This window comes from Ptychodera flava, chromosome 2, assembly GCF_041260155.1.
Source record: "Ptychodera flava strain L36383 chromosome 2, AS_Pfla_20210202, whole genome shotgun sequence".
NCBI lineage: Eukaryota > Metazoa > Hemichordata > Enteropneusta > Ptychoderidae > Ptychodera > Ptychodera flava.
Window position 1 is genome coordinate 10,116,297 of NC_091929.1, and position 13,376 is coordinate 10,129,672.

General features: G+C 37.2%; 1 protein-coding gene across 2 annotated transcripts in view; it reads left to right on the forward strand.

Annotated features, from left to right (window-relative positions):
• The window catches only part of LOC139114095 (microtubule-associated protein futsch-like), a 29,446-nt gene that overhangs the window by 13,112 nt on the left and 2,958 nt on the right, over positions 1-13,376 (forward strand). Inside the window, exons 3-9 of one of the 2 annotated variants that reach the window (XM_070675618.1) lie at positions 4,905-5,059; positions 5,635-5,862; positions 6,307-6,623; positions 7,459-7,806; positions 9,508-9,993; positions 11,347-11,556; positions 11,718-12,208. In XM_070675618.1, coding sequence (XP_070531719.1) covers positions 4,905-5,059; positions 5,635-5,862; positions 6,307-6,623; positions 7,459-7,806; positions 9,508-9,993; positions 11,347-11,556; positions 11,718-12,208 — 2,235 coding nt within the window. The remainder of the gene's footprint in view (positions 1-4,904; positions 5,060-5,634; positions 5,863-6,306; positions 6,624-7,458; positions 7,807-9,507; positions 9,994-11,346; positions 11,557-11,717; positions 12,209-13,376) is intronic. The other variant, XM_070675626.1, reaches the window with a different exon arrangement.

Consider the following 13,376-nt stretch of genomic DNA (forward strand, 5'->3'; position numbering starts at 1 on the left):
TGTACAATGTAGATGCACTGATGTATTCTCATCTGAAACAATTGTAAATTGACATGTACATGTACACTGTAAATCTTGACATACAAAAGACAGGATTCGATTTGAATGGAATTTATCAACAGTTATATGCTACTTCTGGTCTGATGTTACCATGGTTTCCATCATAAAAATGATTGATGCAGTTCCTCGATTTCCATTCCTGTGCTGTAAATGTGTGGACACTTCAGTTCAAACAGTGTATAAACCATCTGGCACTTTTATTAATGTTGATATTCTGCTTTAGGACCGGGGAAGGGTTCACTGAACACTCATGTATGCCAGTATCAAAACATTTCAAAAAATATCCCCGATGGTATGATTACTTAAAATTTACATGGAATTTTAAGATGGTATTTTCTTAAACAGAAATTATTTCTAGAATCCGAGATGATTATTTTTTATTCCATTGTATATAATAAATTGTTTACATACAAAGTTTGCCTCAAATATTTTATGTAACTGGTATATAACATGTACTAAGCAGACCAAAATATGTGAAAAATATTTTTTAACTGACAGTCCAAGGAAATCTTCACTGTGATGCTTAAAACTTAACTCTGAGTGCTATACATGCATTTACAGTAATCTTGTGAACATTTTCTCAAATATCCCATTTAGCATTTTCCCTGTGATCCCTGTGACTCAAAGATGGTTGCAAATATTTACCAGTTCATGTATTTTACAGAGTATCACATCAATCAAAGTTCTAGATGATATCCTTCTAACAATAGAGAGGTAATTTATCTCCAGTGTACATTAGGAACAGGCAAACAATATCATTTTACTGCTAGCTTGTGATACAGTTCCTACAGTTGATGTCATGAGTACCAGACCAGCCAGGCCAACATCAGTGAATTGTTACCTTGGTAACAGTAAACAGTCTCACTGTCAACCTACCAGTCTGTATCCATGGCAACAATAAGTTAAACAAAGCGGTTCTCTTGACTGGGTAAAAACCAATCTTGACTCAAATGCTTTTGAATCAATATATTTAAGTGTGACAGATTGATTGAAGTTTTAGACATTCCTGTGCATAAGTGGGTAATCACAAATACAGCAAAACATTTACACAATCTTTTTTGAACTAGGCAATTTTAAAGTTTGAAATCAGCTCAGTGTAATATGCCATTGGTAATTCCAAATGAGTTTGTCTGTTAGATAAATTAACGATGCTAAGTTACAAAGAGATGCAGGTACAATGTGTTTCTTCATTATGAAATCTAGTCAGGATAGAATCTCGTGGGAACGTCTGTAATGTGACCAATCATGCAGATCTCTCACACAATGGCGGTCATCATAAAACTTGTACTTTTACTGTAACATGTTAAATCTTGCAAAATATGGCGTCAAGGACACAGTTCAGTGCATATATGATATTTTCTTTAATTTTTCTTTACACATACAGTACATGTACTGGTACACTGTACGGTATCTGCCCCAAAACTTTGCACTGCCATGGAACTTACAAATGTTTTTTACAACAATCCAGGTACATTCTACTAGTACAACTATTACAGTCAGATGAATCAAGTAATACATGTAGAAAACAGAAAGAGCCAGTATGAAAAGTGAAAATTCAACAAGCAATGACAAAACAACTGGCAATACAATTTTTTACTGAATGCAGACAGTCAGACTATGGTCCAGCTTCTATGGATAGAGGGGGAGTGCATGAAAAATACCTTTTGAGATTTTTTATTATTGCATTTGATAGTAATTTTTATGTAACACTAAAATTGTTTGGATGTATAAATTGTCACAGGGGGTTCAAGATTGGAAGGAAAAAATTTAAAGGAACTGCACCCCACTGAACTGTGTCTGGATGCCATAATTTGAAAGATTTAACAATGGTACAGTAAAACCATAAACACTTTATCAAAGGTTGCATGTGCAGTATTGCAGCAAGAAAAAATTTTGAGAAATTCTGGCTCATTGCTACAACAACAGGCTAGCAACACTCAGAGCACAAACTCAGTGTGGCTTGAGTACTGACATGTAGTGGTACAAATTGTGCTTGCATCCAAACCTTACAGCAAATGACACAGAGGTTATTGACAGTCTATCTACAGGCACACAATTGTCAGATTTCTGAATAGAACCTGATCCATTCCGCATTAAATGCAGTCAGAAGTGCCTTATCGGATGTATACTCATGCTCAACTGCAGTGTATAGATCAGCCTTTCAAAGACAATCCATTGTCTGGCGTTAGATGGGCTTGGTACATAAAACCTAGACTACAACACAAGGTCTCCCATTGTGTTGTATATTGGTCTCCTTGAGGTCTGTACCTTCGCCCAGTGTATTGACTTTTTCCACCAGAGCGAAAAACTCATTTGTTTTCTGAACCATGCCATCAAAATTTGGATGCAAAGGGCGGTCCTTTTAAAGTCCTCTTCATTTGTAGCAGGACTATTTTCTGCTTCTGAGTTTTGACAACTTCATGACTTATTGACACTTGAGTTTAGGAGTGTCACCCCCTTGTGTGGAAAAAACAGGGAGTGGTTACCAAAGCAACTAGAAAGTAACAACAAATACCTCATAGTCACAGGGGTTTTTCAAGTGGGAAATGTTCAATACTTGAACAGAACAATATCATCATGATATATATGGTAGCTGTATGAGCCAATATGTCAGCCATGCAAATGAACAATGTTAAAAGGACAACAGTCGTAAATTTTGATAGCATGTCATTCTTTTTAAGAAACAATTCTTATATTCTTCTCTTTTAAAGGTGGTATGCACCTCGAAAGTGCTCAAACTTTCCTCAAGGAATCTTTCAACCCTTTCCTTTCATAACCAAGAATAAAATGTGACAAATCATTGTAACAAATTTTGGTACTAAAGAAACAAATTAACAAGATTTACCAATATTTGAAATTCAAAATGGCCACCATTCCCTGTGTTAACTCTACAGAAAAAAACAAATTTGTGATTTTTGAAAAACTAAGATGGTGAAAAGCTCTCTTACACCAAAAGCTTTAAAAATGCTCCCACAAGTGGTAGAGTACAAAGGAATTGTAAACTTTGAGAGTCTGACTGCCCTTGCACATTCAAAGTTACCAACACAATGAATTGTGTATATTACCGGTACATGTATACAGTAATACAGTGCCATTGTTAGCAAATGGATTCTGGTCTGGGTGTAAATTCAGTTTTCGATGTTACATTGACCATTTCACATGTACTACAAGCTGTGTTAACTTGTGATACACTGGGCATTTTGACATAATTTGGAAAGTTAAACAAGAAAATGTATTATACAAACTGACGAAAAGCATTGGAAAATACATCAAAAGTGACATTTTAACCAGATATTGTTGAACAAAAATGAAAGCCATAGCTATACCTTATCGTTAATGACGCTGTAGTGTGTGATATATAGGTTAATTTTAAGTCAGTGAGTCACAAAATAATGTCCCCTCTTACAATGTACAACGTTACGAGAGTGATCTTGTAAAATACATGTATTTGTTAATGTAGAACCTTGAATATACTATCTTGTAAGCCTATTGACAAATGTTGAGTTTACTTTTACATTGGCAGGAAACTGTGTAAAATTGTACATGAGTAATAAAACACACCTTATCAGGTGTGTTTTATTTTAAAATAGAAAGCATTAAAAAAGCATGTACTTGTAAATGTACATATCAAAATTTATCAATGTTTTGTACCAATATTGATACTTTTCTCAACAGGTAAAATTTATCATGCCATTTTATCAGTATAAAATACTCTGGTTATGTGTCGTACGATACATGTACATGTATGTAATAAAATAGAACATACATACAGTCTGGCTCTTGAAAGTACATGCATGCATGTTGCATATGCTCTTTCTTTTTTGTGAACACTAAAAGAAAGATTCCTGTAAAAATATTGCATGGCTGTAATCCATAGAGATGTCAAGCAAAGATATGAAGTCCAGACAATGTCAATGTCTGGGTACAATGTGATATCTCTGTTGATAATACATGTAGGTCAATGTTTAGACAGCAAAGTCTTCAGAAAGTTGCCAAGGTGAGACAAACACAATATTGTCTGGAGTGTAGCTTACCATTTGTCATTTTGTCTGCAAAAATTTCAACAGCAAACACAGGTGACAGACTGTTCATTGTCACAAAGCACTCTATTGTTTTTAACAAATTTTTGAGATGCCGGGTAACAGTTGCCTGACAGGGTTGTCTCTGATAATGGCATTGTGTGTACGTGTAGGGTGATGTACGAGAACAAAGTCAATCTTGTGTGTTCCAGTGGTACATCATCAATGTAGTTGCATATTGTGCACTGTACTTGTACTAGCCCTAGGTCTATAGGCTTATAATTATTTTTTAAAACCTTGAAAGTTATAGACATAAAATATTGAACATAGCACTTATAAACAGGAAGCCATCACAAGTTACGCAGGACTAGTTGAATTTACTCTGATTTCTTAGATTTTGATACCGAACATGCTGCAGAGTTTTGAATTTGTTGCAGTTTCTTGAATTCATAAATCGGTAAACCAAAACGCAAACTTTTACAGTTTATCCAGTCTGGATGTTATGAAAGCATGAACTAATTTTTTGGTTGAACTCTGGTTAAGAAGTTGTCCGTATTTTTCCAATATCGCAGACAGTTGATTTAGATCTGAAGAATGTTTCTTCTGATTAAACATAAATATTTATAAATGGTATCTTGTATCAGCTTGGTGTAGAGCTACATCTACATGTAAACAGTGATAGTACTGTATACTTTGTACATGTAATCTGTGTAAACCATGATTACTATTGGACTTAGCCTTCGGAATCATGCCAGCAACAGTCTGTTTATTTGTTTCCCGTGCACACATTTTTAAATATGTTTAATGTTCTTTTTGTTTTTCCAGGGTCCAGAAACAGATTTTGAAAGTTATTCAAGTCACTATGACAAGACATTTATCAAATTTCCCCGAGAAACCGATGATGAGAGTGCAATGGACATCCATGCTCAGCCTGGTGGAGACTATTCATTTTATTTACGAGATTTACAAGTCAGAACACAGTAAGTTTCTGCTCTCTCTCTCTCTCTCTCTCTCTCTCTCTCTCTCTCTCTCTCTCTCTCTCTCTCTCTCTCTCTCTCTCCCCGTTTCTCTTAGTGTCATCCATATTTCTTAATTTATACAGGGTTTTCTCCTAACTACCCGGATACACATTTCAAACCACTTTCTGCCTTTTAAAAGTTACTGACAGCGTGAAAATTGTGCACAAAACACACCAAGCAAATACGCCCATATGATGGTGTCCCAAGCTTACAGTGTAGTAACCTGTGAATTTGCTGTTGTTTCTGCTCCTAAAAATGTCAAGTCTGCCCCAATTTTGATGAATTGGGCAGAAATTGCCCCTTTCAGTGAACATGCTGAGAAAACACTGTTTTATGTATCGAAAACTTTTATTTTTACATGTTTGCCTGAATGGACTACTGAATGGAATACTGACCGTCATAAACTACACCATGCCCTTAACGATCACACATGTTCACAAACATGTATAGATATATGCACCGACATCAATACATATAGCAGTATATCATACAAGATACGTACATACCTGACCACATTCCAATTCTTTCATTTTCAGAGGTGGCATGGGATACCGTCCATCATCGGGAAGATCTGTCACATCTGAGTTGGAAAGAGCAGAGCTGACAGAAGAACTACGCAAAATGGATGCAGGCGATGCCAGTAGCCATGGTTACCGCATCACTGCAGACGTCAATCAATTGACAGAGCCATACACACAGCCATCATCAAGACCATCGTCAGGACGACAGAAAGTCCAGAAATCAAGAAAGCCTACCTCAGCCAAGTAAGTGGATGAAGCAATCAAAGTTTAAAACCTGAGTATCTTAATCTCTGTACCATTTCAACAAATTGACTTTTTAATCCCAGTTCCAAGTTGTCTTTGTTTTCTTGGTAAAGGAATGACAGTGTGCAAGTGCATTTTGTGATGATCTGTGATCTCTCATGTGTGTTAAAAATGAAAGAAGTGCTATGGTATTCACCATATTGGGTTTTGTAGATTTCCAGTTGACACATTCGTATACCGAAGTACTTCATGATTTTTTCTCTTTGAGATGATACAGTTGATATCACTCACAACGCAGACTACACAAAACAAACAATGACTTTGTTACTGCTTCTGAAATGAAATTCCAAAATAATGTACATCCTTTGTGTTATCACTGTAAGGAAAATGCTTTTACAATATTCCTGTCTCTCACTTTCCTTCTCAATAATTTCAACCCAACAGAGCTGTCTTGTCAGCCATGAAGTTAGCTGCCTCATTGAAAAGTGCCAACTACCTAGGGAGATCATTTGGTTCTCCTTACCTACCAATGACAATCACTCCATGGGAGAGAGTGGACACCCCAAGTGACTTGATAGATGTACCAATGGGTGCCTCTGATTCAACATCTCGACCTCAGACAGCTGACCTTATCTCTCTTAGGTCAAGGAGGTCATTGACCTCAGCAGGGTCAGGAGTGGGTCAAAGGTCAGAGACTGGAGACAGTGGAAGTGCAATACAAGGCCAAGGCAATGGTGAGGAAGTGTTTGAGTCAACAACAGGTATGTTGTACATATTTTAAAAAAACATTTCACACTGAACTCCTACTGTATTCCAAAAACCTCTGTCTGTTGTGTTTATGTATTGTTCGTTACGTTGATCATGTGATCACTTTATCAAAGCAGATGGAATTTATCAATCAGTAGTATTAAATGTCTTTTCATAGGTAAATGGACATTCTGTCAAATTTCAGAAAAAATCTACCAAGGTGCCTTGCATCTTTCATGTACAGGTCTTGTATATTATATCGTGGAAAAATGCACAAAAAGTTGTCCTTTACTGTTTAGCAGTATTTATTGTGATATTGTTGATCTATTTAAGGTAATATGTGCATCAAAAGTGAAAGACTTAAACTTTTGTTAAAACTTTCCGCAATGAAACTATCACCTCACCAAATCAGGGATAATAATCAGAGTTCATCATGCAAAGTTTGCTATCAGAGAAACAAATTACCCTGCAACATTTACAGATATTTGAAATATGGCCGCCATCCCTGTGTTAACTCTGTGGGAAAAAAATAAGTTTTTGTTTTTCAAAAAATGGAAAATGGTTAAAAATTTTTCTTACTCTGAGAGCTATCTTCAAGTGATAGATCAGATTAGAATTGTAAACATTTGAGAATTCAAATACCGGTACTCTCGCCAAGGTACAGGTAAATTCCTTATGCCAACTTATTTGTTTGTCACACTCTCCTTTCTGTTACAGTACACAAATATCTTTGTTTCTCTCATTGAACCTACATACCTTTTTGTCTCATTGTAAATTGTTATGATGGTATTGTAGATTTACAGGACAGTCTTACAAACTTTTTGTTGTATTTCATCTAATGTACTATAGATGAGCCAATCAGAGACATGTACCTCGTAGATGAACCAATCACAGCTCTCGATACGGATGCAATAGCCGAGGACACTGTTGAACCAATCACAGACCTCATTGAAACCATGCATTCAGACAATGTCAGCAAAGCTGATGAACAGTCTGTGGTTTCAGAAAAACAGATCATTGAATGCGATGATAATGATGTTGATATTGATATTAATATTGACATCGACGCAGATGTTGACGATAAGGAAGCATTCGATGAAATTGAACACAATGAAATTTTATCAGTACCAGCAGTGGGTGAACACAATGAAATATTATCACTACCAGCAGTGAGTGATCCTGGTATAGAAGACAAGGGTGCGTTACAAACGTGAAAAGAAAAATTACATCACTTCAAGCACTCCTAACTTAAATCTCTCTGCTGTAAAATCATACTGCAGCTAAACAATCTATGGCGTTAATGTTTATAAAATAATGCACTGGACTTGATATCTTAAGATGGCTTTTCAAGATGTAACATCATCCACTCAGCTTTGCAAAATTAACAAATAGCCAATACTTTTCCCATATCTGCTGTTAGACTCAAAGATCCATCACTCGAGGGCGCTCTCTAGCTCCCCCCCCCCCTTCTCTCTTTAAGAGGAGGGGAGTGTAGAGAGTGTCTCCGAGTGACAGATCTTTCAGTCTACTGCAATATACAACTTAATAAGGGCACATAGTTTGTTTAATCTTATAACCTTATTTTTCTGGTGTAATGGTTCAATCTTGTCACTGAATACTGTCGGGATATACTAAACCATTGGTTATAAAAGGGTTAAAGACAGGCATATAGTGTTTTACATCATTCAATCACTGCAGAGGGAGAAACTATACTTTGATGGTAGCAATGCAGCAAGCTACTTTTTCCATACTTTATATGATTTTATTAAGTACAAATTCTGAAAATTTAAGTCTTAGAAATGTAAATTTGATGCCAAGAATGAAATTCCCAGATATCAATTGATCAAAATTGCATGGCCCTGGAACTCTTATACACTGGAAGAATTACAGTCTGTAATGTTTAGTTGTTGCATCATTTACATGTATTGGAAAGTGTTGTAGCCTAATGATCAATTACCAAGAAATTTTATACCATGAAATTCCACTTTTTCCATGTTTTGTTATTAAAACATCAAAAGTAGAATTAGTGACCTACATGGGTCATGACCTTTCATAGTTCTGAGGAATCTTCAGATGTGTTCAAAATGACATGAACAACAAAATAAAAATGTAATTTACATATTTCAATGTGAATTATATTGATGAAGATGGCATATTTGCTTTTCTGAATGAAGCTTACGAATTAAAATTTTATCTTTTCGTGAAAAATGACCAGTGACATGTATAGCAGACTGCATTGCTAACTGAATGAATTGACTTCATTGCAAGCCTTCCTGTAACCATGCTGTAATATGGCCATGCCACTATTCTGCTGTGAAATGAGATACAACATGTGTGCTGTAAATGGTTGGAAAATATTTACTATTGTACTGACCAAAATTTGCTCATCTTTTTGATAAATTTTCATTAATTTTATATTATAGTTTAATGTTAGTTTTTTCCTGGCATAAAACAAGCATGAGAAAACATTTCTGATAACTGTGGAAATGCAGTGTTGTGTAATTCTCCAATCTATTGTCTTATATAAAACTGACAGAAAATGTGGTCACTTTTTACTGATCACAGCACCATTTTCACATCTAGCCTCATTTGAAAAATACATTTACAACATTCAGGCAAATCTCCTGTCCTGATTATAAGGAAATCTCATTCAAGACAAACTGGTCAATTTGTCTGAACATAAATATCTTTCAACCCTGTAACACAAGAATAGATAATCAAGGTGCGGTTATTTTGCTGTCATTCATTCCACTTTACCCTCATAAACTGTAGCCTAACATTTGCTGAATAATTAATGAGGTGCTCATCGCTGTGACTGGGTATATGGTATAGTTGTGAGAAAATGGATTGTGATAAGCTTCTGTGTACTTCATGGTTTTATTGCATTATTTGCTTCAGGGGATGTTGAACAAGCAAACAATGAAGGGTTCATTGATGGAGGTAGAATCAGCAGAGCTGCCTCTGTGCCTGTATCCATGGCAACCGAGGGAGAAGAGGATGAGTGGATGGGACAGAACGTGGAGGAAGAGCGCCCTCTATCAGCAATGTCTGCCGCAGAGCTGGAGAAACTTGAAGAGCAGAGGCTGACGACAACTCCGGCCAGTGAGAAGGCCAGGTCTGCTGCGTCATCACGGAAACCATCCGTGGCAGGAAGTGAGAAGGCGAGGTCGGTGGGAAGTCGTCCTGGAAGTAGGCCGGGAAGCGTCATGGAGCCGATGGCCGCTGATAGCCGGCCCGGTAGCGTGAAAGCGGAGAGCGGGATTGGAAGTGAACGGGGAAGGTCATGGGTTGCGAGTGAGAGTGTCAGCGTCAGAAGTGAAGCAGAGAATGATGGGATTGAAGAAACCATCAATGCAGCTCAGCCACTGCAAGCTCCTTATCAAGGTAACATTCAACAAAGTGAAATTGCAATTTTTGAAGAAGTTTACAGTTCAGCTGATTATCCAAATTGTGTAACAGAGAGGACAATTTATATTGTAATATTTCATTACAGAGATGAAAAGTCATAAGATATAATAAAATATCTCACTAATAGAATTATCATGCACTTAAGATAATTACTGAGTCAGATAAAATTATGATTGCCCCATCCATCCAGCAACTTTCCACTGTGAAGTGTATGCTGGCTAATTTGCATATCGTTATCATTCATTGGTCACAGGATCAAATAATATCATCATTAGTCTAATGACATCTAGCAATGGATGCATTTTATGGCTCAGTTATCATGGTTACATAATAACCATGAATGAACATGGCTGTGAGAATCGTATAGCACAATTTTAGTAAAACCACAGAAAATAAGATATGAAAAGGATGAACGACACACAATAAGATGCGAACAATGTGAACTGGTTGAACGTTACCTTTCGATACTACCATGTTAGCTTTTCTGTTTTGTGCTAAGAAATCTATGATTTACTGCATACTTCTTGTGTTCAATATAAAATAACACCATCTGATCAGAGTGATGTATATGTAAACAAGTGTGAATATAATGCTAAAGATTTGAATACTAGTAATATCATTAAAATCAATAAAATTGATTAAAAGTATTAGGTAGAATTTTTAAAGGTAAACACTGAGTGCATAAAATGTGAGGGCTTGCATGAAATTTGCATAATCCCTTTTAGTAAGAGGAGCTAGAATATGAAAGAATGTTAATTTAACAAGGAGATTGTGTGTGCATTCATGTTGGTACCAGTTCAGATGAAATGTATGAAAGTTTACACATTTTGTGATTAATTTGCACATTTTACAAACCTTCGCATTGATGTGATGTATGAGACAATACAAACTTAAACACCTCTTCACTGTACGTGTACCTCATAGTGTTTGATCTATCTAGTATTAGCGGAAACTGACTTACATCTGCCTTGATTTCATTGAAAGCTGATTGTTAAGAGATTGAACTACATCAAGTGTCCACGTAATTAATATGTCTAAGTCAGAATGTTCAAGCTAGTGACAATAACTTCAGATAATTTCAGTATTTTTGTTGTACTCATGAACTACAGCCTCTTGGTCTGCTTCAGACACCTTTTATGAAATACCCACATGCTGTGAAAAGCTGAAAAAAATAACAAAAGTTGCAGTTATTTGGCCTTTGAGCATCAAATCATAGTTCTGTTATAACTGTTATACATAGTACAGTTACTCATATAAGTCCATCTCTGACAAGACACAAATATCATTTTAAATCTCAGACTAATTGTACATTTCTTTATTGTTTTGCAGTTGTCATGACAACAGGGGATGAGGCTGCCGGTCTTGTACAGAGTGAAGCAGAACCTGTGGCAGAAGATGCTGCAGACACCATGGCGGAATACACAGCAGAACCATCAACAGTTGAACCATCAGAGTCTGGCGAGCTCATACGACCAGCAACCGCCGAATCCCAGAAACCAGCCACTCCAGGGTCAGAGGTCAATTCAGTGAAATCAACAGGTGAGTTTGATGTGTGATATTACTTTGTTTATGTCTTGATTTGAAACTTATCATACATGCAAGGCCAGGATGATATAATGATGAGGCAATGTATATTTCATCATGTATAATCAGTTAGAAACAGTGGTATCAAGATAAATAAATATCATTTGTTTTGCTAGTCCAAACAGAAAAACCCCAGGAGGCAGAGGATCCCACTAAATCATCACTTCCAAGAAAGACTGCTACTACAGCAAGTGGAGTCCCAAAAGACGTGTTAGTCATTCCACAGGAGAAGACAACTGCCAATCAGAAAGACGCTGACAAATCAACCAATCAGAAAGCACTATCACCAGCCAATCAGAAGCCAGCAACTCCCCCCGCAGCAAAGAAGACAGAGACTTTGAAAGATGTGCAAGACACTACGGTAAATAAGAAACAAGATTCTGCTGAATCAGCTAAGTCAGCGGCGGTGAAGACACCAACTCCACCGAAACAAGCCAGAAAGATATCTGTGCCATCTCCCAGAGCATCGACAACAGCGCCCCCAACGAGACCCGTGTCATCCAAGAAAGAAACGCCTGCACCAGCACCGCCGCCACAACCAAAGAAGGAAGGGTTGGATTTAAGTGAGCTGAAGTCACTGGTGACAAAGAAAAATGATTCCAGTGAGGTGAGAACAAACTGTCAGCAAAATTTAATAACTTACGTAGACTCAATCATGAGAAGTACGGTTCCAATCCCAGCCCAGCTCTTCCCTCTTTCTTTACAAATGGATCAAACCATGAGAGTTTAAAGCCTAATTGGTGCATTTTTTACTTAAAGCCCGGCTCGAAATGGACCGGGATCAGGATTAGTGCCAAGTTTTGGTGGGCGTTTTGGGGCATGGTTCTGCATAATGAGTCTGTTGGCAACGGTTGCGATCGTTCGCATTATCTGCGTAATCTGTTTGCTCTCAAATCACACTCAGGCTTGGTACGTACACTGCAGCCTTCGTTTCCGGTTCGTTTCAGTTATGCCATGGCAATACTCGAAAGAAAAAGAAAGAAAGAAAAACTAGGAAGGAAAAGGAACACGTCAGGAAATGGTAGAAATAGGTAAACGGCGACGTCATGACCGATCGCAAAAAATAAAGGAAATTCACGGAAGGGTCGAGACTTCCTTGAATCTCGTGTATCACGATATTTGTAATAGCGATCGCGGTCAGTTGCTCGGTTGCTTGGCGGCGGGGTGATATCGAAAAATTATCACGAGTTATGTTTATTTTCGGAGCAATTGCAAGTTTTGCTTGAAACGTTTGTTAACCTTCAACTGGAATCAATGACAGACTGGGTTCCTCTCCGTCTTTCTTTCTACCTCCATGGTTATTGAAGGAATAAAGTCCAGCTTTTTGACGAAATATTATTACGATGTAGCGCGGAATCAATGAGCTGTCCTCAGACACGCGTATCCTAAAGCGTTTACAAGATTGGGTGATGGCGCTTACTTGCTCATCTTGAACTGAAACCTTCGATTGAATGTTTCAACTGTTCAAATATCTTACAATTTTTGTTATATTCTCATCACAGAAGTCCAAATGTAACTGGGATAATCGGTATGTCAAAACCTTACTAGTACCAGCCCTCTGAACACGACATGTCATTTCCACGTGTAAAAACACGTGTACATACGGCCGTTTTCGGGGCCAGCATATATATCCAAACAACTGTTCAGTACCGTCAAGTTCGGCCGTAGATTTGGAAGGGGGAAGTTAAAAACGTGGATCTCTTCGACTGACAATAATTAAATTGATCATGGAGGCTACCGCCATGTTTTGATGGTTATTTTCGATGCCATTCTCA